The sequence below is a fragment of the Corvus cornix genome, chromosome 1, assembly GCF_000738735.6.
Source record: "Corvus cornix cornix isolate S_Up_H32 chromosome 1, ASM73873v5, whole genome shotgun sequence".
NCBI classification, from domain to species: domain Eukaryota; kingdom Metazoa; phylum Chordata; class Aves; order Passeriformes; family Corvidae; genus Corvus; species Corvus cornix.
Window position 1 is genome coordinate 18,384,817 of NC_046332.1, and position 27,644 is coordinate 18,412,460.

At 41.8% G+C, this 27,644-nt stretch overlaps 2 protein-coding genes across 15 annotated transcripts in view; one reads left to right on the forward strand and one right to left on the reverse strand.

Moving 5' to 3' along the window:
- The window catches only part of MYH15 (myosin heavy chain 15), a 45,035-nt gene that overhangs the window by 16,058 nt on the left and 1,333 nt on the right, over nucleotides 1–27,644 (forward strand). Inside the window, exons 17-41 of the mRNA XM_010395851.2 lie at nucleotides 1,245–1,377; nucleotides 3,186–3,253; nucleotides 4,652–4,739; nucleotides 4,969–5,086; nucleotides 5,326–5,449; nucleotides 6,132–6,268; nucleotides 6,645–6,900; nucleotides 7,359–7,601; nucleotides 8,206–8,382; nucleotides 8,890–9,035; nucleotides 9,640–9,730; nucleotides 10,687–11,076; nucleotides 12,046–12,172; nucleotides 13,287–13,405; nucleotides 13,877–14,073; nucleotides 14,777–15,126; nucleotides 15,681–15,805; nucleotides 18,556–18,671; nucleotides 20,634–20,826; nucleotides 21,500–21,703; nucleotides 22,706–22,831; nucleotides 24,204–24,374; nucleotides 24,871–24,975; nucleotides 26,237–26,332; nucleotides 26,851–26,988. Coding sequence (XP_010394153.1) covers nucleotides 1,245–1,377; nucleotides 3,186–3,253; nucleotides 4,652–4,739; nucleotides 4,969–5,086; nucleotides 5,326–5,449; nucleotides 6,132–6,268; nucleotides 6,645–6,900; nucleotides 7,359–7,601; nucleotides 8,206–8,382; nucleotides 8,890–9,035; nucleotides 9,640–9,730; nucleotides 10,687–11,076; nucleotides 12,046–12,172; nucleotides 13,287–13,405; nucleotides 13,877–14,073; nucleotides 14,777–15,126; nucleotides 15,681–15,805; nucleotides 18,556–18,671; nucleotides 20,634–20,826; nucleotides 21,500–21,703; nucleotides 22,706–22,831; nucleotides 24,204–24,374; nucleotides 24,871–24,975; nucleotides 26,237–26,332; nucleotides 26,851–26,988 — 4,038 coding nt within the window. The remainder of the gene's footprint in view (nucleotides 1–1,244; nucleotides 1,378–3,185; nucleotides 3,254–4,651; nucleotides 4,740–4,968; nucleotides 5,087–5,325; nucleotides 5,450–6,131; nucleotides 6,269–6,644; nucleotides 6,901–7,358; nucleotides 7,602–8,205; nucleotides 8,383–8,889; nucleotides 9,036–9,639; nucleotides 9,731–10,686; nucleotides 11,077–12,045; nucleotides 12,173–13,286; nucleotides 13,406–13,876; nucleotides 14,074–14,776; nucleotides 15,127–15,680; nucleotides 15,806–18,555; nucleotides 18,672–20,633; nucleotides 20,827–21,499; nucleotides 21,704–22,705; nucleotides 22,832–24,203; nucleotides 24,375–24,870; nucleotides 24,976–26,236; nucleotides 26,333–26,850; nucleotides 26,989–27,644) is intronic.
- Nucleotides 1,777–27,644, reverse strand: part of HHLA2 (HERV-H LTR-associating 2) — a 42,868-nt gene continuing 17,000 nt past the window's right edge. For 7 of the 14 annotated variants that reach the window (XR_005602767.1, XR_005602760.1, XR_005602762.1 and 4 more), the window contains 2 exons: nucleotides 8,262–8,310; nucleotides 1,777–5,180 (listed from right to left, as the gene is read on the reverse strand). The gene's annotated coding sequence lies outside the window, so the exon portion shown is untranslated. Of the gene's footprint in view, nucleotides 5,181–8,261; nucleotides 8,311–11,805; nucleotides 11,943–17,618; nucleotides 17,784–21,702; nucleotides 21,933–27,644 lie in introns of those variants that run through there. The other 7 variants (XR_005602755.1, XR_005602751.1, XR_005602753.1 and 4 more) reach the window with 7 other exon arrangements.

The window sequence follows — 27,644 nt, forward strand, 5'->3', positions numbered from 1 at the left end:
CTTCCAAGTGCGGTTTGGCTGTGGCACACAATAAGGGAGGGTGGGAAGGATGAAGAGGGGAAGAAAGGAACAGTGAGGAGTAAAAGCAAATATCTACTCTCTCTGCACAAGTGTTGCAGCAGCATAAGATGTCACCAGACTCCAGGACATCTGCTCCTTAGATATACAAATAGAATGAAAAATAATCAGGAGGGCTAATAGTACTTTTGCTGGAAATATGCCTTACTTTGCCTTTATCATTTTTCCTAGAACCAGATGAAGACTAGTAATTAAACAGCAGCAGCATAATTAAACTATTTTTCATCTAGATTTCCTGGAAAAATGAACTAATTTCTGAGTAACTCAAGGGATGTTTAAAAAAAAAGACATCACTCTTTACTGATTTTAGGACCAATATGTCAAATTAGCAAAAGGATTAGCTCTGATGTGGTGGTTGAGTTTACGGGTTCAGTGGTGATGAGGTGAATGAGAACATAATCCAGTACTGTGATACCTGCACCAAAACTTGTCCAGTTTTGAAGTTCTGTTTTCAGGCCAGATAGGCAGAAAGAATTGGAGAGGGTCACAGGAATTTTTTAATCAAACTATGATTGATAAGAAGCCTCAGCATAGCAGAGCAGGAATTTACCTGATGCTGTTAATTTCAAAGTATAATTGAGCATTAAGCTAATTTTGTATTTATTAAAAAAAATAATGCTGATCTTGGTACTTATCTGTAGATTTTAATGTATTCAGCAAAGAAAATTAGAATTTCTGTTCCCTTGTGGGTACTGATAATAGAACATATTTTCCCACTAAACAGAGCTGTGGCAAAGTCCTGGAGTTAGTTTATAATCATTAAGATTCTGTTAGAAAACCCCAATTATTCCAGAGTAGAATGCTATTTTGAAGTTAAATTATTACTTGTGTGATTTATACTTCAGCACTTTTTAATAGGGTTCCTGGGACACCAATGCCATGTGGCATCTCCACAGATAACCACATGGAGTCCATGAGAAGATGTAGGGACCAGATAGTTTGGAAGGGGTATGTGGCATTCACAAGCTAATTATTAGGAAGAGAGGTTTGGGAATTAGGAAGCAGAGAACTGGAGGGGAAATGATGAAAACCAGGGCAGCTGGTACTGCTCTGAGCACAGCTCTTCACAAAAAGTCATTGGCTTCCAGCCAAATCACAAAGAACTCCTGGCTGCTCTGAAGGGGAGCACTTGCAACCTCTGGCTTGTTTTCAATGCCTTGCTGTAGGTTCCCTACAACATCATTGGGTGGCTTGAGAAGAACAAGGACCCGCTTAATGAAACTGTAGTAGGCATTTTCCAGAAATCATCCAACAAACTCCTGGCAAGCTTGTTTGAAAGCTACGTTGGCGCTGACAGCGGTAAGCAGAACCAGCTCACATGGGCTTTCTTTGGGTTTTGGGATGTGTGCTTGGGAATGAATTTCAGAAACTAAGCAATTCTCTCAACTGCAATTACCTCGGTGCTAGATGAGGCAGTGACTAATTATTTAGATGTGTACAGCATCTGTAGGAGTTTGCCAGTTACAGGAAGGAGACCATTAACTCAGCTAGTTGGAATGTATAGTACCTCTGAGCAACTGTGGCAAGGAAAGATGTGTTGTGACCCATCCAGTGGGAGTTTGAGCATGCAAGTGTTTAGATATGCAGCCAAATGTTGCACAAAAGATTGTGTACATAAATGCCAACAAGAAAGAACAGCTCTTGTTCCTCATGCTGTAGTACTCCTTGCTAGCCCCCCTGAAATAAATAAATACCAAGTTTAAGAGAGAGTTTTGGAATATTTTATTGGATTAGTAGCAAGTACACACTGATGGTTCTGGAATACCATTCCACACTGGCCACAGTAGAAGGCTTTGCCAATATGTCTCCCTTTTTGCTTGCTGCTGTTTTTTATTTGACAGTGCACATTGTACTAATGTACAATCTAATAATGTGTATCTGAGGACATATTTAATCTCTATCGTTTACACAGAACTCTTTTATTCATGAGAAGACAAGTAACAAACATCCAGAAAATTGATCTTAAATAAATAACTGGTATTCATTACAAAGATGTAGCTCTTATGTCCTGAAGTTGCAATCACTTACAGCATGTTTATTAGAGCCTCATTTCAAGAGATGCTCTTGTCATGAATCACATGACACTTTCCTAGGAAGCAAGCAGGCTGAAGAGTTCGCAATGGGAATGAGATGGAGCTGAATGTAAATAACAAACATCCTGCCACTAGCAAATCCTTTCAAGTTACTAACTGCCTATTTGCCTGTGGATATTCCTGTCTGTCAGAATACTACCTTGCTTTTCTTTGGTGTCAGGAGAAAGGAACAGCCTGTCCAGATTAGCCTTTTCCAGTCTCAGCAGTGTCATCTTCTGAAGGGGGAAAGGCTGTGGATAATTGCATCAAGCACATTGCAGTCTTCACTTCTCCTCTTATGTTGACTCTTGTTGGCAGGTGTGACAGACAGAATGACAGACCTCCTGGGTATGATCTAGCCCACTGCTTAGAAAGCTGCAGTAATTGCTGTACATTTTTGGGTCGTGTCTGGAACTTGCAAAGCTTTGTAAAGGTCTTGTCAGAAACTAGCATTCCTTGGAAGGATCTGAGTGATTTTGACTCCAAAGCTTTAAGCAAAATTCAGGAGGTGCAAAGTTACTATATCTAAAATTACAAATATTTATTTCCTTCTATTCTAGACAAATCTTACTTGCACAAGTTCAGAGTCTGCATAGCAGAGAATCAGTTTCTATACAGTACAATGTGCAGTATAAGTTTTCTGTAAGCATTCTTTTTCTTTAAGTTTTCTTTTTCTACATCATCTCACCCTATGGGGCTTTTAACAAACTACAAATTACTTTTGTTAAAAGTTATTTTTCTGCCTTATTCATATTTATGAGCTTTTCTGCATAACAAGCGGTGCAGGATAGATCTGAAATGCAAATGCAATCCAGAAAGCTTACAGTGGTCTTTGACAAAATTCCTTACTATGGACAGAGAGCTGCAAATGTGTGATATATCACACATGATGTTCAGAATGTCTTGTGTAAAAATTGAGCAATCAGAGTCTTTTAGTCAAAGAGAGCAGCACTATCAAAATGGTCTGTTTTCCACACTCTGCCTGCACCCCTTACTGAGATACAGATTGGCTTATGCTTCTTTTTTCCCCCCTAGGTGACCAGGGTGGAGAAAAGAAACGCAAGAAAGGTGCTTCTTTCCAAACAGTGTCCTCATTGCACAAGGTTTGTTACCTCTCCGCACCTGGCAGTTTAAGACAATGCGTTGAAGAAGAATGTTAAGGATTGTAATGGAGAAGAAGGAATTTAAATCCAGCATTGAAATTTGACTCATAGATGGGGTTATTTACCTTGGCTAAAGAAATACACTGCTATTAAAACTGCATGTCAGGGCCTGCTCCATTTCATCATCTTGGAGCAGTTGGGAGATTGTTCTTTTTACTGTGTTTGAGAAAGTATCAGAGAATGGTGCCAACAACATTTAACACTTATTTTGTGGCTTACAGCTTCATGTTTGTCTTTGGAACAGGAACTGATTACAAGTAATTTGCTAGTCCCTCTCTGATTACTGCTTGTAATTGGATCCTAGGGTTAGAGCAGTCATGGAAAACAAAAGCTGTTGAATGAAGTGCCATAAAGCCTCTTGTTTCCTCAGTTATTCCCTTCTACTGGGACTGGTATGTACTCCTGGTGGAAGCTGTCACTAGGATCATGCCTGAGGAAAAATGGGGCTATTTACCATTTTTTACCATTACTACCGTTTCTATGGGTAACATTGAGGAAGATGTAATGTATGTAAACCTCAGGTTGGGAAGAATGTAGTTACCCACTAGTTATGTCACTTTATCTTGTTTGGAGATACTCCCCATGAAGGGAAATCACAGGAAATGCAGACCTGCGTCTTACCAGCTGAAGAGGCATACAGGTGGCTGAAGGAGCACTCAGACAATAATCAATAAGCCACAGACAGAAGCCAAATTTCAATCACACAAGCAGCTTTAATAGCCAGCTCAGGTTGTTTGTTGTCCTGACTGGTGTGTGAGAAAATTGCAGTTTGCTGAGTTGTGCTGATGACATTGCATTCCACCTCCCACCGTCTCCATTTCCTACTTACTAGACAAAACACTCACCAGAGCTTGGTGATCCCTGAATGGTTGGCTTCTTCTGACCTAGCTTTCTGTCTGTCTGGGACATGTCTGATTAAGACTAATAATGGGAAAATGTTTGGCCGGGAGACAAAAACCCAGCCTTTATGAGGAACACGTGGGAAAGGTGAGCTCTCCCTGCTGAGTGGGGAAGTGACTAGGCAAAGATGCTGTTGGCTTTACAGAAATGCTTCACAGGATGATACTGAATCTTACCTGCTGTTCATCTTGGGTTTTGAATTTCTGAGGTTGTAAGTAAAACACGTATCTTCTTTGCTAAAACAGATATGGAATACTATGATAATATGAAATCATACTTTGGTTTATTTTAACACATTTCTCTCTAATAATTTTGGTAAGCTTATAATTTTTAGAAAGATGAGCTTCTTAAATTTAATAAACAACAAACCAAAGAAATAGTGATTTGAATTCCACTAAACTGCTAAAGCTAATTATGTTTTTCATGTGTCTGTTCTAGGAAAATTTAAATAAGCTGATGACTAACCTAAGATCTACAGCCCCTCACTTTGTACGATGCATTATCCCCAATGAATCAAAAACTCCAGGTATGAAAAAGACAATAGTCTTAAAATTTTAGAATATTTAACTCTGTCATTCTATTACGTACTTTTGAGTCACCAGATTGTACTTAAATACTGTCTGTGCTTTCTACCTTATCTAATCCTGTTGCTCTTTCAGGAGATGACTTCTCACATTTTCCAACTTCCTTTGGGAAATGAAGATGAAGCCCTGTGGAGAAACTCCATTTAATTTAGCCTTGTTTTCCCCCTGCAGGCGAAATGGATGCATTCCTTGTCTTGCATCAGCTCCGCTGTAATGGTGTCCTGGAAGGCATCCGCATTTGCCGGAAGGGTTTCCCAAACAGGGTGCTTTATGCTGACTTCAAACAAAGGTAATGCCGAGCTATGATCTCTCCTGTTCCATTCAGGTTTATCTTCCTTTCAGTTTGGCAGACATGGAAGGCAGAATTCTTCTCTTCCTTGTGTCTGTGTAGATACAAAGCAGGAGATTACCCTGGGTGTTTGGTTTGGGTCTTTTTGTTGGTTTTTTTTTTAATTTTGGGGGAAGAGGGAAAAAAAACAAAGCAGAATCTGGGCCAGTTTTACACATTGCTCATCTGTTATTAAACAGGTACCGCATCCTGAATCCAGGAGCAATCCCAGAGGATAAGTTTGTGGATAGCAGAAAAGCTGCTGAAAAACTGATGGCATCTTTAGAAGTTGACCATAGCCAATATCGTTTTGGACACACCAAGGTAACCAGAAGAGACCATCATTGCTTATGTAAATAGAAAAGTAATAGATCTGGTATTTAATTTGCAGAATAGAACACTGCAATTTATGGTGGTGGTGTTTAATGGAGATTTAATAGTACAAGGAACCAGCAAAATAGCAGCGAAGTGATAGTAGGTTTTAAGCTGTGTTAGAGGAAATTTAACTCTCTGGCTCAAGTTTCCACAAAGCTTTTATTAGAGCAACTCTACAAGCAGACACAGCAGCAGCTGATGCTCCATGCCCCCCAGTAAAACAATAGCTTATTTAGTATAATATAGGTACATTCAAACATAGATGGACCACAGGATCAGCTGCAGCTTTTGAAATGAGGCCACGTGCAATTCTCACATGATCCCATTAGCAGGGATTTCTGGGAGTCAGGAGTTGTGGTTCAGCTGACCTACTTGGAACCCTGCCACAGCTGAAAGATATTGTGGCAATACAATAGTTTGGCCTATTCAAAACTGGGGAGATAAAACCCAGTTTGAAAACAACTCTGGAACTGTACAGTGAAGTCCCGGATGCAAGTAGTATTTGGCCCTCTATACTCTTCTAGTTTATAATGAGTCAATAAGAATACCATTGTGAACTACTTCAGCAAGGTCATTGTAACTCTGATATAAATCCTTCATTGTGGTGAACTGACATCTGTGCATGTTCCAGGTGTTCTTCAAGGCTGGTCTCTTGGGCCATCTAGAAGAAATGAGGGATGAGCGACTTGCAAAAATCCTAACGATGATCCAGGCAAGAGCACGTGGCAGATTGATGCGGATTGAGTTTCAGAAGATAGTGGAGCGCAGGTATGAAGGCACCCCCTTAAATCTTAGCAGATAATAGTAATTACCATTTAATTATAAGTTGAATAGAGCCATTAATTACAGTTCCTAAGGCTATAGATAACCCTAAATTAAAAGCTTTAAGTGGATGTGTGATAAAAATAATAGCAACTGTATATTAGTTGCCTGCAGCTCTGGTAAAAATGAGATTCGGAAATTTTTTGTGTCTCCAAAAATAAAGAGATCTGGAGGAAGTTTCTTGTATCTCTTGGAAATTAGTACAGGTTCCTAATATTGCTCAGAACAAACCTATGAAACTGACTGAGAATGAAAATGAAACCCTCACTTTTTCAGTTCAGGCTAAGATTTAGGGAATTTTGTTTGTTTTCTCTTAAACCAGGGATGCCCTTCTTGTAATTCAGTGGAACATCCGTGCTTTTATGGCTGTCAAGAACTGGCCTTGGATGAAGCTTTTCTTTAAGATCAAGCCTCTCCTGAAGTCTGCAGAAACTGAAAAGGAGATGGCCACTATGAAGGAAGAATTCTTGAAACTGAAGGAGGCCCTGGAAAAATCTGAAGCCCGGAGAAAGGAACTTGAGGAAAAGCAAGTCTCTTTAGTTCAGGAAAAAAATGATTTGCTTCTCCAGCTCCAAGCTGTGAGTAGATACATAGATTTATATACTTATGAGACATTCTTTGATACTCAAAGGTTTACAGACCAGAGTGTTAGTGGAATTTAATAAAAATAAGCTGTTGATCTTGTCAGAGTCTTGCCAAAATTCAGAGTGCATAGAAGTTCTCATGTTTTAGCATATAACCAGGTGGGCTAACAATGCAAATCTTAACGGGTTCTGTTCAAGGCAATGTCTATGGCAGTAACACAGGCAAGTAATCTCATATGTGACTAGTCATGTTCACCACTATCTCATCCTGCTCTGTTAATTACTTGTCTTCTGAAATCAAGAGTAGGAAATTTTCCTTATGCTGCTGTGTACGTTGGATCAGGCTCCCTGACCACTTAAAGGATAGGGGACAAGTGAGGGAGAAAAAAGGTCAACTAAGGGAGAAAAAAGGCCAGGCAGTCATTGCTGTCCTCTTCCTTGTGCCACACCAGGAGCAAGACACTCTGGCAGATGCCGAGGAACGATGTGACTTGTTGATTAAATCCAAGATTCAGCTGGAAGCCAAAGTCAAAGAACTGACAGAGAGGGTTGAGGATGAGGAAGAGATGAATTCTGAGCTGACTTCTAAGAAGAGAAAATTGGAAGATGAGTGCTCTGAGCTCAAGAAGGATATTGATGATCTTGAAATAACACTTGCAAAAGTAGAGAAAGAGAAGCATGCTACTGAAAACAAGGTACATTCAAAACTTCACCTTCACATATTCAAAAGAGGCTGGGCATGGATTACCTTTACGACAAGTGCTACAGGTCTTCTGATGGTTTTACATTGTTTGTTACACAGGCCACACTAAAAGGTCAGTAATTTGACCTTATGAGGTAAAAATTGTTAACTCTGAGCCTAAATTTCCCTTTTTTTGAAGTGAGTCCTACTGCACTTCAGCTGAAGAATTATACCTATTTGTGGAATTTTTAAGTAAACAATTTTCTGCTGTAACCATTAATTCCTCCACCTCTCCTCCTTAAAGTCTGTAAATGTAAAAAGCTCATCTCCTGCTTCTCCCAAGGAGAATCAGAGGCTGGAGTCCATGACAATGGGAGTGACTCTGAAAAGAATTCAGTATGTTTGAAATCATGTATTATACCCACACCAAAAACTGGCAGACATTAACTCCCTTGATGGGAATTTCACTCAAAAAGTCACGAGGTGCTGGGAGGGGATAAATCCCTTTCTTTCTCTTGTTTTTCTGATTACAAGTTCAGACCAGATAGTCATTTGAGCCTTGTTATGATAATCCCTTCCTTCAAAGTCTTACAAATACATCTTCCTTTCTCACACAGGTCAAAAATCTGACAGAAGAAATGGCAACACTTGACGAGAATATCAGCAAACTTACCAAGGAGAAAAAGTCCTTGCAGGAATCTCATCAGCAAGTTCTAGATGACCTACAAGCAGAAGAGGACAAGGTCAACACACTGAGCAAAGCTAAAGTGAAACTGGAACAGCAAGTGGATGATGTAAGTTGGCTCTGCCTTTATGTTTCACGAGGCTCATTTTACCACCACTTACAGTGCACCTTTCGTGAGACTGAAAGGTTGCAAAGCTTTGAAATGTGTTCCTGTCCTTTTAGAAATGTAGTCCTTGTGCTGTCTGTAAAAGGTATAATTACAGGAACACTACAAAAATTTATCTGTGTTCAGCCTTTCAAAGGATTGCAATAACAAGGGAAAATCCTCCCAACTTGCACTTGCAGTGTGAGTGGCATGAAGTCAAACAGAACTTTGCTGCCAAGAGAACTGTAATGCTTGCACAAATTAAAGCATGGACTAACACTTTTGTTTTATTTCTTTAGCCCATTTGCCCACTGGCTGCTAGAAAACAAAAATGTAAACTAGGATGCTTGTCCTTAAGTGCTTTTGCTTCACAGCTCACTAGAACTCAGCACAGAACTAGGCACAACCTACATCTGACTGTTGTAAACCATCTGTGCTCAATATATTTGTTATGTGGCTTTGCTCCTAAAGCTCGAGGGATCACTTGAACAAGAGAAGAAAGTGAGGATGGATCTAGAAAGGGCAAAACGCAAACTGGAAGGGGATTTGAAGCTGACCCAAGAGAGTGTCATGGACTTGGAGAATGATAAGCTGCAGATGGAAGAAAAGTTGAAAAAGTAAGAAGTTGATTCTGTTGTACCAAATAAAGCAGCACGGTTACAGTGTCGTTTAAGAGCCTTCAGGTGTGTCATCCTGCTCTGATGGTGGCTGAAAGAAAATGCCATTACGAAAATGTGGAGCCAAGGAGGGAGGGAAAATTACTCTTGTGTACACAATGCTGGAAACATTAGAATTCATTAAACTTTCCTACATTAAAAAAAAGTGACCCAGAAATTTTCTAATGTTTTTCATTGCTTAGAGGAGAAAGCTGGAAGCTTTCCGGAAGAAGGAACTCTATAAAGTTGCTCATCCTAACTAGCTATCATAGATTGTTGGGAGACCTGACTCTGTTAAATATGTTTTTCCATTGAGTCTGAAAATAGCATTATTTTTGTATGAGACAAAGAACCAGAAATATAACTGCACAAATGCATGCAGAGGCTTGACTTGGAAACTGCTGCTCAGAGGAAAACGTGTTTTCATGCAAATTGCAATACATGAGAATTGTTTTCATTTTTAGATACATTAGAAGTTTTATTGAACAACTCTTTAAAAACTGCAAAATCCTAACTTGAAGCTTTAAGGCAAATTGTCACAGTAGGATTTTCCTTTCTGTGCCAGGAAAGAATTTGAAATGAGCCAGCTGAATTCCAAGATAGAAGATGAACAAGCTATAGTGATGCAGCTGCAGAAGAAGATCAAGGAGCTTCAGGTCAGCTTGCTTTTTTATCGTGTATTTTAGGATGAGTTTCTCTTTGTGCCTCACCGAAAGACCTTGCAGAAACTTTTTATGGCTAGGTGCAGCTCCTCTTTGAGACACAAAGTGGTACATCTCCATAGCTTCCCAGACAGATTCCTTTTTCCCTCAGGATGCTCGCTCTATAGTGTTTCCTCCCAGTAGCAGGACATATGACCACAGAATGGTAGTGGTTTCAGGCAAGGCAGAAAGGCTCTGGTGTTTTGTTTTAAGCAAATAATATTGTTCCAAACCATGGAGGTGAGGGTAGTTGCTGGAGAGGAGATCAGCAGTGATAAGCATGGATTTGAAATTTAGAGAAAAGGTTAAATCACGCAGGAAAGTTTCAACAGAAATTAAAAGGCCAACGAAATTCAGCACAGTCCAAACAAAATGTCTGGACCCAAAAATAACAGCTCCACTTTTTTTTGTTAATAAAGAATATTTGTATAACTTGGATGTAAAGTGCAGATTGGTGAAAATAATCTTTTAATAAAAAAGACTGCTCCAAATAAATATTCGTTATCCATGCAGTTCTACATACTGCTGTATTGAAACCCTGTCTTAACACTCCTAGAGAGAAATTACTTCAGTCACTGAGCTCTTAAAATGAGATTTTGTTGCTGTCACTCCTGTTAGCATGTACTTCAGGTGAATGTCAAACACATGAAAATAAGGTCAGTGCACTGGACCTATATGTCTTGAACTAGAACTTGCAGAGCAATCTACTGCAAGCAAGATGTGACTCATCATCATTACTGTAGCTCAGGATCTGATTTACTGGCACAAATGAGCAAGTCCTTTAACTGCTGATCTGCCAGCAAGGTAAAATGTGGGCTGGCAGAGGGTTTAACAGTTTGCAAGGTGCCTCATGGTCCTCTGATGGGAATCATTGTAAAACTGACCCAAAAGTGTTCATGTCTCTCTGGCAGGCTCGTATAGAAGAACTAGAAGAGGAGTTGGAAGCAGAAAGAGCTGCTCGAGCCAAGGTGGAAAAGCAGAGATCAGATTTGGCCCGAGAGCTAGAGGAATTGAGTGAGCGTCTTGAGGAGGCTGGGGGAGCCACAGCTGCCCAGCTGGAGATGAACAAGAAGCGTGAGGCGGAGTTCCTGAAGCTGCGGCGCGACCTGGAGGAGGCCACACTGCACTACGAGGCCACAGCTGCCACACTGAGAAAGAAGCACGCAGACAGTGTGGCTGAGATGGGGGAGCAGCTGGACAACTTGCAGAGGGTCAAGCAGAAGCTGGAGAAGGAGAAAAGCGAGCTGAAGATGGAAGTGGATGATCTGTCGTCCAACATGGAGCAGATGGTCAAGGGAAAAGTAAGGGTCCTGAGGCTTCCCAAAGCCCCCAAAAGTCATGTGTAGCTAAGGCTGGTCTGAAGGTTTCCCAGGACTCCTGGTATGGCTGAAGTGTTTTAGAAGTTGGTATCTTGCACCTTGTCTCCCTTACCCAGCTGGCAGTACAACCCTTCTCCCCTGGAGATGGGACAGCGATTAAGATGGCCCGTCTGAAACACACAGTGCATCCTCAGTCACAGGCATATTGTTTATCCATGTATCTCAGGGCACAAAAACATGTCACGTAAACTAGGCTCCTCCAGGCTGGTGACAACTGGAGTGATGCCATCCAGGGCAGGATATCTCTCACCCTAAGCAGAGTCCTTTCAGATGCTGCCCTTGGTTCGCAGTTTTGATCCATGTTAGCACGGAGTGCAAAGCAAAGGCTTGCATGATCACACTGTGTATTTTCACTTCCTACAGCTGAATTGTGGATTTTGTTTCCTGAGTAGATAATCTCGGTAGCTTTCAGAGCACTCTAAATAGATTTCTTTCAGTGCAAGTGAGGAAAAGAAATGTCAGTATTCTCATAGTTAGAAAGCTGTCATCAAACCCAATTTATGGTAAATGGCAATTAAAGCAGAATCAGTAGAGCAATTTTCACTGGAGGTGATTTTCCCATCTAGCAATTATGAGGCAGCTATGCCTGAACTTCATAGGCATGTGACTGCTGCTGAAGTTCTTGAAGAGTCTTTTTACACTGGTGCTTACATGCAGAACACAATTCAAGGAAAAAAACCAGGAAAGGTGGTCTAATGGGGCGTCCCATGGCCTGAGATCATAGACACGGGGCTGCTCTTCCCTGCTCTACTGCTGTGATGTTTGTGTCTTTGCTATCCGCCATTCCTCTGAAAGACAAACACACAGAAAAAAGGATACATTTTGAAGGCTACAGCTTCCAAATGTCTGCCTGGCGGCTACAACTTTGTCTTTTCTCCCAATTCCCATTAGGCCAATGCAGAGAAGCTTTGTCGCACTTATGAAGACCATCTGAATGAGACAAAAACAAAACTGGAGGAAATGACTCGCCTCATGAATGACCTCACTACTCAGAAGACAAAACTCCAGAGTGAGAATGGTATGTGCATGTTCAGCCCAGATAGACTGTTTCCCAGGAATTTATCAGGGGCACCTCTGCAGCAGTGAGATGTGTTCTGCAATGGCATCTGCTGTGAAGGTGGCAGGGTTGGGATTGCTGAATGGAGCAGTAGCTTTGTGTCTTTTGACATTTCTATCTTCAGCATTCTTATGACCTTGGTGGGGAAACCTTGCCTTGGACTGGCTTTTGAAACAAACCTATACCCACATTTATCAGCATACAGTGATACTGTCTCATGAGCCAAAATGGATATGCCAGCTCAGAATGCAGGATGTGCCAGGCTGCCTAGGTACCTATTGTTTCAGGAACAAGGATATGTGCATCTAGAAATGCTAGAGGGAAAAAGGAGCCGGGCCTGTGTGAATCCCATCTTCCTCAGCCTGACCTTGGGCATTGCACCCTAAAAGATGTTCACATCTAACCAAAAATACCACATATCCTCTAACTTCTTACCACCTTTCTGGGCAGAACAGTATTATTTAATTTCTACATCCTCATCAGTTACCACAGTTCTGTGTATTTTCAAAGACATTTTTCATTTCCTGTGTGTTGTAATGTCTGTGTGTCCCATAAGACTGTGCTTTTCACCCCCCAGCAACACATATCCTGTGCCCAATGAAGTTTTCCTTATGTATTCATCCTGTATGCTGGTCGTTGTGAGGTTCTCAGGGTGCTTTGCAGCCCTCTGAAAAGAAGTTTGTGGAAAAGCAATATAAAATAAGGAAAAAAAGTAAAACCAGCTACAACTGCCCATGAAAGTAAGCATCAGTCTAGTCTGATCCACAAACTTAATAAGTAAAATTAATGAATCAAGCTATTGGCAGTACTGAAAAAACCCAACAAACCAAATAAAAAAACTCAAGCCACAAAACCCACCCAAAAAAGGAAAACCAAAAAGAAAATCTAAGAAAATGACGTGTCCGATGGCTACAGTCTTGGAAGAAGCTTCACAACAGGTCAACCACAATCACTGTGAGTTCTTTTCCTCAGCAGAATTGGACAAGTGGGACTATGATTTTTGACTATGACTTTGTCATTTTATCATCTTGCTCTTTTTTTTTTTTTTTTGCTTATTTGTCAAATCTTATGGCAGGTGAGTTTACTAGACAACTCGAAGAGAAGGAGTCACTGATAAGTCAGCTGTCCCGGGGAAAAACATCCTTTACACAACAGATTGAAGAACTTAAGAGACAGCTAGAAGAGGAAACCAAGGTAATGCTTTAACTGTGTTCCATTCCTTGAAACAGAGTGGCAGAAAATGTTCATGTTCAGTTGTAGCCTGAATAAAAGCTGAAATGAGATGTAGGAATGACAAGGATTCCTACTAATTGTTCCTGCCCCTGGCTGAGGCAAGTTACTAGAGAAGAGTTTGGGAAAATCATCAGCATACATAAATGCTAAATAAAACTTACTCAGTAGGATAGCCAAAATCTCAGATCTTACATCTTAAAAGTTTGGGTGTTTCTCCAAAGTTGTTAAATTATCCTCAGTCTTGATAACTTCCTCCTCATGTCACCAGTTAGGGGTGACTTCAAACACTTCTTGCCTCACTTAACCTGGACTGTCAAAGCCAGAGGCAAAAAGGAAAAAAAAGCTTAAGCCTCCATTTGAATTTCTAGGGGCTGTTTGTTTTGGTTTTGCTGTAGGTAACCTTGCAATGTTGTGACCTTCCTATTCCTGCAGTCCAAAAATGCGTTGGCTCATGCCCTGCAAGCAGCCAGGCATGACTGTGATCTCTTGCGGGAGCAGTATGAGGAGGAGCAGGAAGCCAAGGCAGAGCTGCAGAGGGCTCTCTCCAAGGGAAATGCAGAAGTGGCACAGTGGAGAACCAAGTATGAGACTGATGCCATTCAGAGAACTGAGGAGCTGGAAGATGCCAAGTGAGTTAAGTGGGCTTCAGCATACTCTTGACTGGCAGGACTGTGCTCCCAGGGTCTTGTTGTGTGCTAGGGAAATAGGGCAGCCGGGTTGGCAAGGTCTCTGAATATCTCCAACTTCAGCCTTTGCACATCTCTGATCTGCAGGATCTTACCCCACTTTCAGCATATTTTCTTCATCTAGTATCTCCACAATTCTCTTTCTAGGCCATCCTTTATTTCCAGCACCTCTTCTTGCCAGGACTCCCTGATTTCCCAATCTAAATAGTCTATGAACAAAAGCCTATGACCAGCCTCCTAACAGGAGGTTGTCTCATATCTCTTAATTGGAGGAAAATGATACTGTCATTTAGAGCAGGTCTTATAAAATATTTACAACCAGCCCATACTAGTTACAGTGAGTAAGTAGCTAGCTGGTGCCTGAGAGTTCAAAAGTTCAATTTCAAATATTCACAGACATGCATAAAATGATCTGCCACATACCAGTATTCATAATTTAATCTGTTTTTTTCCATCATAGTCCCTTCTCTCTAGAGGCTCAATTTCCCTCTCCAGTCCTCTTTCCCTTGCCTCATCCTCACCCTCACCCCCTCCCTGTTTTCCCTTTCAGAACTGATTTATTGAGTCATTGCGTAGGTGTCAGTTTTTCCGGATAACACGGCAGCAGTGACACTTGGTCATTTTACTGTGTCTTCCCACCTGGTAGGAAAAAGCTCGCTGCCCGCTTGCAAGAAGCTGAGGAAGCAATTGAAGCGGCCAATGCCAAGTGCTCGTCTCTGGAAAAGACAAAGCACAGGCTGCAGAATGAGCTGGAGGACATGATGATTGACCTGGAGAAGGCCAACTCAGCAGCTGCCTCACTGGACAAGAAGCAGCGTGGGTTTGACAAGATCATCAATGACTGGAAGCAGAAGTACGAGGAGTCACAGGCTGAGCTGGAGGCTTCCCAGAAGGAGGCCCGTGGCCTCAGCACTGAGCTCTTCAAGCTGAAGAATGCCTATGAGGAGACACTGGACCACCTGGAGACTTTGAAAAGGGAAAACAAGAACCTCCAAGGTAGGCTTCATTCAGGTCCTGCAGCCAGTGCAAGAGCCACATCAGCAGATGGCTGGAGGGATGCAGGTGCCCTGCAGCAGCTGTGGGGAAAGGTGTTTATCTCATCCTGAGATGAGCTTTCTGATGTCATTTGAGACACTGATGCTGCCCATCAATGTTTTGAACAAAGAGATTGGTGTGGCCAGAGCAGAGAAGGCCTGCCTTTTCCCCCCTGTCAATGAAACACTGGCAGAGGAGTCTCAGGGGAGGAACAAGAAAGATGACAGAGGTGCAGTGGATGAAGCCAAAACAGCAGAGCACAGTGTTCCTAGCCTGCAGATCACAGATAAAAACTAAATCACTATAGCCACTTCAAAAATCACTCACAAGAAAAGATGTGCCTTCAAGTTGTTCAGGTGAAAATTCTTGCTGGAAGTGGAAGTAAGGCAGGGCTCTTGTACAGACAAGCCCTTGAGGTAGCAGGTTTAGGCATGGGTCCTCTAATCACACTCCATGAATTGCAGGATGCTCCAAACACTCTGTTTGCTAAATCCATCCATCCTTTTTTGTTTCAGAGGAGATTTCTGATCTGACCAATCAGATTAGTGAAGGAAACAAGAGCCTCCATGAAATTGAAAAAATCAAGAAGCAGGTTGAGCAAGAGAAGTCGGAAGTTCAGCTGGCTCTGGAAGAAGCAGAGGTAAGGAAAGAAAGCTCAAGGGAAAAGGAAGAGAGCATCTTTATGAGGATTTTCCATCCTGTTCATCTTCTTAGGAAAACAGCCAGTGTGTTGATTTTTATCATGTGCAGCCTCTCTGCACCCAGCTCCCCCAGCCTTGCTAGCCAGTGTCTCCAAGAGTGACTAGTGGCTTTTGGAGATGTCAGCCCTGTGATCATTAGTGGAGGCCCTTTGCAAGGGGGTGCCTTGTAGTTTTTGGGTTTTTGTTAGAATCATGGAATCATCAAGGTTGGAAGAGACCTCTAAGATCATCCAGTCCAGCCATCCACCCCGCACTACCCCTGTAACCCCTAAACCACTAAACCACATTGCCCAGCACCAGATCCAGTTGTTTCTTGGATACCTCAAGGTATGGGGACTGCACCACCTCCCTGGACAGTCTATTCCAATGCCTGAACAGTCAATTTTAATTTTTTTAAAAATATCTAATCTGCATCTCCCCTGTCTCAGCTTTATGCCATTTCCTCTGGTCGTCTCACTGTAGGCAGAGGAGACTGACCCCCACCTCACTACAACCTCCTTCTAGGGAGCTGTTGAGAGTGATGCAGTGCCCTCTGAGTCTTCTCTTCTTGTGACTAAACAAACCCAACTCCCTCAGCTGTTCCTCATAAGACACATTTTCTATACCATTCACTAGCCTTGCTGCCATTCTCTGGTTGGTTGGTTTGGTGTTTGGGGTTTTTTTTTCACTTTCAGGAAGCTCAGAAATCTTCTGTCCACTGCCTCAAAATTCAGTCCTTGCTCACTTTGATGTAGAATATTTCAGTCTTTCAGAAAATAGAAATGCTGAAAATTATGGTCTTACACTCTTTTATCAGATATTTCTACTGTCTAGTTTCCAACAGCAAATTCACCATTTCCTGCTTATGAGAATAAGAAAACAAACCTCCTGATGACTTTCTCTTTTATAAGGTCTCAGATATTGAGTTGTTTACTGCAGCCTGCTTTAAATAAGTGCAGTAGTCTCAGAAGACAAATGAAAACAGTCCGGTAGGAATTTGGTAAAGGCATTTGGCCTCACCCCATGCATTTCTCCAGTGCCAAGTATGCACATACCCAAGAGGTTTGCCTCATCCCAGTTTCCAGAAACAAACCAATACAGAACAATCCAACTGGAAATCCTTGTTATTCACTCATCGCTCAGCAGATGAATTTTCTTGGAAGTGAGGTACATTACAAGGCTAAGAAAGGGTGTACATGGTGCTGGCAGAAGCATCACAGCACAAAGAAAGGGATTTTTAGTGAAGGCTGCATTTCTTTTGAATTACATCTAAATAATATCTGCTAAACCAGTGATCATCCAGTGACAGGAATCTGCTAGTAAGTTTAATGCTGTGCAACTTCTTTTGTCTGTTATAGGATGCTTTATACACTGCAGGGATTTCACAGCCAGACAAACAGGTGTCATGATCAGAGCAGAGGAAAGAGCATGTCTTCCTTCCACAGCTCTGAGATGTGGAGAATGATTATGTACTCTGTCAAAAAACTTCCCTTGCTAGGAAGAATACATCAGTTCTTGAGGGATCTAAGCAGCTTGGTTTACTTTCCTGGACTGTGTGGAATGGCTTTCTAAAACTCAGTGGTATTAGGAACTAACAAAAGTAAAGTGATGATGTATCTTACTTTAAATGTGAAAGAAATGGGTTAATGCAGATTTTCTCCCTTTCTTGTGATTTTGGGCCTCTGGCAGTCACTGCTGATGACAAAGAACTTCCATGTGCTGTTCCCATTATTATGTTGTGGCTTCTTGTCATGATAGGTGTATTTGACTGACCTGCTGCATGTTGGCTGGAGATCAGTAGGGATTTTGTACAGCTTTGTTTTCACAACCCTCCTTCTGTTTCCTCATTCTCTCAAGGGAAGCATAGCTAAGCTTGTGCAGTTCCACCGTTTAGAGAGCACTTCCAAAAATTTGATGTTCCGTTCTGTGCTTTCATTCCTGTTCAATGAGAGCAGCAAGAAGACAGAACTACACTGAGCCTGGCTTATGCAAGACCTGAAAGTCAGAGACCTTGTTATTTCTTTATAGGCTATTGTCTTCTTAGTCCTTCACTTCGATATAGGAGAGAAATGTGTGAGTACAGACAGGAACAAGTCACCCTTGTTTCACAGACTTGTCTTCATGTTAATTTGTAAGAACGGACAGAGAAATTTTGCATTTTTTCATATAGAGCTGATGTCTATTATTTCTTTCCTTGAAGTCATTTTGCATAATAAGATTATGTAATTGGGAGGTTTCCAGCAGTTTGTGATTTGGAGAGATTTTTGTGAGCAGGGGGGATGGATGTGTGGATCCCTTCACTCCCCCAACAACAAACTTGTTTTAGCTTATCCCTGTCCCTTACAAGCCTGTGAATTTCTGGAGGGTGTCTGTACAGAGGTGTGGAGCAGGGAACATCTGTTGATGTCAAAACTGTGCAGGGAAGGCTGAAGGTGTTGGTGTGCTGTTTGGGTGTTTTTTGTGAGCTGTGAACTGTTTGACAATTTGTCCTCTGAGGAGCTTGCTGCTCAGTTTTCCAGCTGTCAGGTTGCATTAGAAGGCAAATAAATGCGCTATTTTGCCATGTAAGCTACTCATGCCCTTGCCTACAGAGAGAGACTGAAGGAGGAGACAGGAAGAGTGAAGGGATCATGTTTGTGCTGCTGTTTGTGATTTGGAAAAAAAAAAAATCAATTCCTGATTTGCAAGCTCTTGGTGTTTTCTATTTCAGGGAGCTTTGGAGCATGAAGAAAGTAAGACCCTTCGTTTTCAGCTTGAACTTTCTCAGGTTAAAGCAGAGTTTGAAAGAAAACTGACAGAAAAGGAGGAAGAAATGGAAAATATAAGGTACTGTGCAGGAAGCAGCGTGTTTCTTAGGGGAAAAGCCTGAAAAGACTGGACCTATTCTCAAGATCCAAGCCAATTAGATGCACCACAGGTAGTTATGCCAGCATAGGCAGACACTGTCTGTACCAGAAACCAAGACAGTTCTGACTGTTTGCCAAAGGGTAGCCCTACCACATTTCCCTTGCTCAGTTCAAATATTCCTGTCAGATCAGTCTCTGATGGTGTACAGTTAAACCCATCATGCATAACAAACTGCAGCTGTAACAAAACTGGCTGGCATAATCAATTCACAGCAGACCAGGGGCCACCAACTCTGTATGTTGACAGTATGGAGGCAACTTGGTCTAGAGAGCTGCCATCTCCTAATCCTGTGTGGGATGGCTGCCTCCCAAGGGGATCCCAGGCAAAGTCCGCAGTACTTGCCTCAGTGGTGCTCAAACTTAGGTTATCTGAAGGCATTTAGTTAATTTATGCAATTCTAGCTACACTGAGTGTGGGAGGATGTGAGGAGCTTGCTGTTATGTGTACACCACTTGGGTAAGCAGAGAGAATTGCAGACATGCAGAAAGTGTGAATGGAACAGGAGAGGAACTCGCATGCAAGCAAGAGGGATAAATAGGAAACCATGGAAAGCAATTAGGTGAGAGGAGGATGATGTCTTTTGTCTCTCCCTTCCCAGGCAGCAGAAATGCAAGTCTGAAGAGTTATACCCTTAACAGTATGTGCTAGCCTATGTGTCTGTGCAGTTACTCAGAAAACTTTGAATTAATTGGTGTTATAACGTTATTAGTTCAAGAATAATGTCACTGTTTATTGATGGGCTAAAGAGTAGGAAAGTGGAAGGCCAAGGCCCACTCTGGCCAGCATACCTACAGGGTTTGATACGTTAATTGTTTCAAAACCAAGAATATTTTGGCCTTTCACCTTCTGATGTCCTGCAGATGTCTGGATTAGAGAGATCTCAAGCCAAGCGGTGCTAATTAGTGCTTTCTGCTTCCCCTTGATTATGAGTGTTCAGTTGACATTCTATGTTGTTTTCTAGGAGTCTAGGGCATAGTTCAGCATCTTGTTGAAGCAATAAGGCCCTGAAGTTTTTTCTTGTTGACTTGATGATTTCCTGGAACTCCTACACTTTCAGGAAAATTTGGCCAGCAATGGAATAAATCTTTCCATGTGTGTCATATTCTGTGCTTAGAGTTACCTTCTGGTTGTAAGAGAGCAAAACTTTTGTGGTAGGACTTCTCTGTTACAGAATCAAGAAAATTAAGCTGTTTGTATCTGTTTTGTCTTTAAACTGACATTAAGCTGCCTTTCCCAGGGGGACCAGGCTGTCAACAGGGTGGGTTTAATCTCTTCAAAATTTAGATGTCTGTAACACAGATTTCTATTAATGAATCATTCCCCTTATAATTAGCACAAGAAAAGTTTTTTCAACATGTAAAGACACAATAAACTGTAGCTTGTACATCCCATTTACTATAAAGAGCACCTAGAGTAATTAGCTTAGAACGTAGCAGCCTACCTTCAGTTTGATTAATCCCCTCCACTAATGCCTTCAGCAAAAGGCTGAGATGTAAAACATCCCAGGAAATTATTCAGTAAATATCTTAGTAAGTGACTGTTAGGCTGGAAGTGCTTCTTGTTAGGTTCAAATCTGTACTTGCTTGTGTTTACAAGAGCTCTGAGAGCACTCTTTGCTCCAGTACTGCCAGAGGAAACACAGAAGAAGGATGCTAGAAGTGCTTACAGATCAGGAGTTAGCTGAGGGTGTGAAGCATGCCAGCCAGTTAGACAGCAGTCAGGCACTGGAAACTATGTATGCTGTGTATGTGTGCTACCTATGTCAGTCTGAAATACACTATTTCTGGAAGGGAGACACCTTCAGAAAGTAAAGTACTGCTGCAAGTAATTCTGTGTCCCTGCACAGAGAGGAAAATCACTCATCCTTCATGTCCTTTTCAGGAGAAACCAGCAACGTGCCATAGATTCACTGCAGTCCACCCTGGATTCTGAAGCCCGCAGCAGAAACGAGGCCATCCGGCTCAAGAAGAAGATGGAAGGGGACCTCAATGAGATGGAAATCCAGCTCAGCCACGCTAACAGGCACGCTGCAGAAGCAACCAAGTCAGCACGCGTCTTGCAGACACAAATAAAGGTACTGGTGGCCCCCCAAGCACCCAGGGGTACCCATGGGCCAGGTTTCATTATCACAGGTTTCATCACCACAGCCAGCAGTGGTGATGAAAATTAGGAGGGAAGCTACTGCTAACAGTGTAAAGGGAAAGCCTTGGTGATCACATCTGTCATAAGAGAATATTGAAATGTGGATTTCTTCTCAGACTTGCATACAAGCTGGATGAGTTCCAGTCATAAAACCCTTGCTGGCTGCAGCCTCTTGCAGGGGCAGAAAGCTACAGCATGAGGAACTGTAAACCTGTGATTTTCTTGTGAGCTTGCAAGGCTTTTAAAAGAAGTAGAGAGCAAGTCGGTTGTCTGGAGTATAGGGAGTGTGTTTATATTCAGCTTTGTTGTTTGCATCAACATTTGTAATAACTTCAAAAAAAAAAAAAGTGTTTCTTGCCAAGGCAGCTCTTCTGTTGTCTCCTCTCCCAGAACCGCCAGCTCTGAGAGATTTGAGCACACAGATTTTTTTCCTCCGTTGCACCACATACCACAAAAGCTATTCAGCTTACAGCTTGGAAATAAAATACAAATATAATAAATAAAGCACTGAAATTCTTGAGGTTGGTCCCAGGTAGCCGCTGCAATCTGGGTTTCTCTGATATAAGCACAGAGGCTTGAAATGGAGTCATATTGCTTTGTTTTAGGAGCTTCAGGTGCAGCTGGATGACTCAGGACATGTGAATGAAGATCTGAAGGAGCAGCTGGCAGTCTCTGACAGGAGGAACAATCTTCTCCAGTCGGAGCTGGATGAGCTGAGGGCTTTGCTGGACCAGACTGAACGGGCAAGGAAGCTGGCAGAGCACGAACTGCTGGAAGCCACTGAGCGTGTGAACCTCCTTCACACTCAGGTTGGCTTTTTCTGTGCCCTCTCCCTCACTGGTTAAACTGAGCCTTCTCTGTTGGGCACTGACACTGTTTGTCCATGGCTATCACAAGTCAGACACACCCTGCCATCCCTCGAAAGGGAAAATGGGGGAGAGGAGTTAAGTCACTCTGTAGATGTCCCACCTGACTCACTTCAAGTTAGCTGGAATTCATGATTCATCCAACTGCTTTCAACAGCTTCCAGAAAAAACACTGGTGGAAAATAAAAAGAGTAAATTTTATTTTTTCATTCTTCCCTGCTGTAAAACCAGTTTCCTGCTTTAGTTAAGCCATGCCCTGGACAGAGAACAATACAAGCACTGCTTTTGTGCAGGGCACTGATGTTACTCAACAGTGAGAACCACAGGGCTGGGCTCTCAACAATAGGGAGATGACACAGGGGAGGAAACCACAGGAAACCACCTGCAGCAAAGTGCTCTCTGTACCTGCACATGTCCACTGAGATCAGCCTTTGGGCGTTGTCCAGGTGGACACTGCCATTTCTAGGGTGTCATTTGACTTGACAGCATTTTTATCACAAACCCAAAGCTTCTCTTCACCAAATAATAATCACAGAGAAATTAAAATGTGCTACAGACTGGTGATGTTTTGCAGTGTTTTCTCCAGCCCATTGGTGATATTGTTTTAATCACCTCACTGGCTGATTAAGGATCATTCATATACCAAAATGAACAGCCTTATTCATTCTTCTATTTCAGCCTATTTCTCATTATTTTATCTGAATCAAAATATGAATATTTACAGCTCTGAGAGTATTTTTAATACTTCTTCGGTCTGAAGTTACCTATGCTAGTCAAGCCAGCCCTTACCACATACCTAGGTCTCCGTTCCCAAATATTGCTCTGAGTAATCCAGAAGTTGCAAAAATCAGGAAGTCTTGGTGTGCTATGGTATTTAGAGGAGCTGTTTCTAATCATCGCTTTTCTTCCTTTTCCACTGTTCATTTGGGGAAAACTTAATAAAAGAACACAAGCCTGATCAATCAAAAGAAGAAGCTGGAGGGTGACATTTCCCAGATGCAGAATGAAGTGGAAGAATCACTCCAGGAGTGCCGGAATGCAGAAGAAAAAGCCAAGAAAGCAATCACAGATGTAAGTAGGCTGGTTCTTTGCTCACTTCTTTTTGTACCACACTGTCTAAGGACACTCAAGAATGTATTTCCCAGGTCACCATTTCTGTGCTTGTTTTAGAGCTCATACATCCAAAATGGGAAAAAACTCCACAGCTATCTGGAGGTGACTGATGAAACTACAAAATAAAGCAGGCTAGAGGTAAAAAGAGGGCAGATTTTTTTTCTGATGTTTAGGGTTTGGGTTTGGTCATTTTTTTAGGGTTTTGTTTCCACAAGGATGCAGTTTCCAATGATCCTCAAAGTCTCAGATCATGTCACCTTTTTATCAAGTAAATCATTCACCCAAATAAACCAATACAGACTGAACTAGTGCTAAATGGACTCCTGGTGTACATAAAATCCAGGTGACAAAATTACTGAATTGGAAAAACATGAGGCCTAAGATCCCAGAGAGGTGGAGTGTTTTCCTCTTCTAGGGAGGGCAGGTATTTGGGCAGGTGTGGTTTCATTTCACACAGACTTGGAGAAATCCACATCTTCATTGTTCAGTTGATGGTTCACATCACACCAACAAACAAAATGAAAGCTAAAAGTGGAGATTTCTGTGTGTTATATGTCTGGAGTGCCAGACAAAGCTATTCCTGTACGCTGCCTCTTGGCTGACAGCCCTATTACTGCGTGCCAGAGAGAAGATGCTGATTCTCCTTGATGCAGCTTCACCCTGGATTACTATGCATGCTGTCTTTTGCTGACTGGTCAGTGATGGGTACCAAATCTGCAAATGGCTCTTGGTGGCAAGCACAAACATCAAAGCAGGAATGAGCTAATCTGGCATCCTTTTACCTGTCTTACAGAAAGAGCAGAGACTATGTAAGATGTTGATACTGAACTCTCTATCCCACCACAGACTACAGAATTTGCTCTGCTCTTACAGCCACTCAGGCAGCTCTCACCTGTGGCTGTGCAGGGGAATTTGTCTGCCAGTTCTCTTAAGCTACTACCTTGCAAGAACTCCAAACACCAAGATCAGATTTTGAATAAATTCTGTGTAAAATGTCTATAGTGAATGTCACAGGCTTACTTGTAGGCATTGTAAATGAGTACCCTAGTGGTATAGCACAGGTATAAAGAAAACAAGAAAAAGGCAGAGGTGGAACCTTAAATAAAAGCATTGGAACAGAGATGGGAAAGATGGGAAAAAACTCCAAGGTTTTTCTGTTCTTCCATTTTCTCTGTCCAGGCAAGATATGCACACAGAAGGTATTCCATGGAGCTTTGGCTACAGTGAATGATCCAAATAACGGATAGTTCAGGACTAACCTTCCACTGTTTATTCTGGAACATAATCCAGTAGCATAAGGGATTTCCTGTAAAATGTGGTTGTTTTTCAGGCAGCAATGATGGCTGAGGAGCTCAAAAAGGAGCAAGATACTAGTGCTCATTTAGAGAGAATGAAGAAGAACATGGAGCAAACCATTAAAGACCTCCAGAAGCGACTGGATGAAGCAGAACAAATAGCTCTGAAAGGTGGCAAGAAACAGATCCAAAAACTGGAGTCCAGGGTAAGTTTCTGATCCAACTTCAGACCACTGCCTTCTGCTTACAGAATTGGCACCAGATCTGTAGCCTAGTGCTGCCTGATTCACAGGGGCCAAGAAGGGGTAATGTGGACACTTTGTTTCACAAAATGCAGGTGAGCAGTTCTTGGAAGCATGCTTCCCCTTCATTATCCAGCTACAATGAGCTGCTGACCAGCAGATGAGCAAAGCACCTTGATTAAAAAAAAAATTAAAAGCCCCAGCATCTAAAATCAGCAAAAGCCTCTCCCAATAATTGCTTCAGTTAAACTTTTTTGGCCTTTGCACATGGCCTGTGACTGATGGTGCAGCTGAAATATTTTTATGAAAAAGCAGAATGGAAAGGTGACATTTAGATCTCCTCCTGAAATTTGGCTCTATGGAGACACCTAGGAAGTCAGCGTTTCTTGAACTGTGAACCAAATTATCTGCTGCTTTACATATATGTGGCATAGTGGCAAGGGTTTTTCCTTTGTTGCAGGTTCGTGAGCTGGAGAATGAACTTGAGACTGAACTCCGTCGCAACTCAGATGCCCAGAAAGGAGCCCGCAAGTTTGAGAGACGCATAAAGGAGCTGACGTACCAGGTATGCAGTAACCACCAGGTCACTGGCAAGAAACGTCGTAAATTGCCTCAGTGTTACAGTGAAGGATGGCCTTACTTAAGAGATTGCTGATTGCAGGAAGCTTTGGGCACAGGAGGAACATCTCCTTAGGGCTTCCATCACAGAATGCTTTGGGTTGGAAGGGACCTTGGAGATCATCACATTCCAACTCCCTGCCATGTGCAGGGACACCTTTCACTAGACCAGGTTGCTCAGAGCCCCATCCAACCTGGCCTTGAACAATTCCAGGGATGGGCCAGCCACAGCTTCTCTGGGAAACCTGTGCCAGTGATCATCATCCTCTTGCCTGATTTGTTGTAACTAATGTCAGAAAGCCTCTGTTGCTGGGATTTGGACTGTTTTAGCACAGTATTAATATGGAACAGGCTTCAGTGACTATTCACAATGCAAGAGAAGAAAGAGCCCAGCTCCCTCTCAGCTGTGCTGCTATTGCTAAAAGGAGCCAGAAGGACTCAGGTGACTCTAATGCCCTGCTCAGTGTAGGGTTGCTGAGTTCCAGGGCTCCGTTACCTATTACTGAGCAGCAGGATCTAGTCTTGAGCCTCCTGCAGGTTTGCTAACAGCTGCTCTTGCTGCTTGCCTTTCAAAAAGCAGCACAGAGCACTTACCCTTTTGCTTTGAACAGCATTAAGAAGATAAACCCATCCATCTGCCTTAGGAGACTATTTAGTCTCCTACCTGTTGTTTTACTTTGACTTTTGTATGCAGAAGCTGAAGGTTGTTTTCTTCAAATATAGTGAGCAGGCAGAATTAGCTGCTCCCTCTGCTTATGGAGCGTGACAGCTTAAACCGGGCTCCTTTTACCAGAAATGCCTTCAAATCAGACTTCAAATTATGCAAATTACATAGTTCTAGGCTCACCCGTATCTGCTTCAATATATAATGACACGCTTTATAATGACAAGCGTGCTCCTCACCCCTGAGCAAGGAACTCTGTCTGTATCTGCACACCTCTGAAAGTATGTGCCGATTTCTATAAAGAAATATGTTTATACTTACACATATATGCATAGGAAGGGTAGTCTTTCAGTCTTCACCCTCCACACTTACACACATCTTCAATGATGATGTAGAAATTCTTCTCATGTGTACACAGGATACGGCTAGTTGTGCTTTGAGCTTTAAGTTTCTAAAATACGTATGGCATCCATGATTATTGTATTGTGGAAGATGATTTAAGCCTTTTTACTCTATCAACCCAATTAATGGTGTTTTGATACAGTCAGAAGAAGATAAGAAGAATCTCGCCAGGATGCAGGATCTGATTGACAAGCTACAATTAAAAGTGAAGAGCTACAAGCACCAAGCAGAGGAAGCTGTAAGTAACTATTTGGGCCTTTTTACCTTTGACAGATATATTGTTCTAAACCCACAATGTTTTATCCATAGAAATTTTTAGTACAAATACACATTTTGTGTCCATTAGTATTTCTTTTTATATCTACATAAGCCCTGTATATAAAACTGTATTTATATTATATATAATGTAAAACATTTAGCATATGTGTTGATTATATTTAAGAAAAGGTATTGCATTTTATCCTGACTGCAGTATAATTTTCAAGAGAAGGGGAGGAAGGGAAAGAACAGGAAGAACTTTTTTCCACCTAGCCCCTCGGAAGGCACCTTGAGAGCCTCTCAGTACACTTAACATGGAAAATGCCACTAGGAATATCAATTCTGTAAAACAACAACAATCTCAGTTCTGCAGGAGGCAAGTGGTGCCCATACAGCTGTTACCTAGTCATGCTGAGCACTTTCCAGCCCACTTCAAATTAAAAGCTTTGTTTCATGTGGACAGGAGGAAATCAGCTGCACTCTTTTTTTTCTCACCAGGAAGCTCAAGCCAATCTGTACCTCTCAAAGTACAGAAAACAGCAACATGATCTGGATGATGCTGAAGAAAGGGCTGAAATAGCTGAGTCTCAAGTTAATAAGCTGAGGAGCAAGTCAAGAGATATTGGCATGAAAAAGGTATGGTCATACTGTATGGGGTAGATGTGAGTGTTTAACACACAATAGTGGATGCTCTGTATCTGTTACATCTCTGAAAGTAGTGTAGACTAGGATAAATTCTTGGGTTTCTGTATTTTTTAGTTTCACTCTGCCCTTTATTTTAATAATAAGGTAACTCTTCAGGACAGCAATCTGGCACTTAGACAAAATATATTCTCTGTACTCTTGATGTCATTTAACCTCTGTTCTCAGCAGCAGAAGCAGAACTGGTGATTCGGTAGATTTGTTTCGGGGTTTGGGGTTTCTTTTTGCAGGGGATATTAAAAAACTCCACCTTTTTGTCTCCCTGATGATGTAGATTTCTGTGTATATAATACAGCCTGGGGACGACTACATCATAGATGATATTAAAAAATATAGATATTTATAAATATATAAATTTATACTATATTATAAATATAGATATTATAAATATAGCTATTTTAACATTGCTCTTTCAGTGACCTTGTATTGATTTGAAGAGCTGGATGAAAAGAAAATATTGGTGATTAGTCACTTAGCTGCTGGGAAGTCATTAGTGATTAGAAATACATTTGTGATGTTTTGCACTTGAACTGAATGGTAGCAGAATAATGTTGATGAAACTAGAAAGCACTTAAGAACTTAGTCTGGAA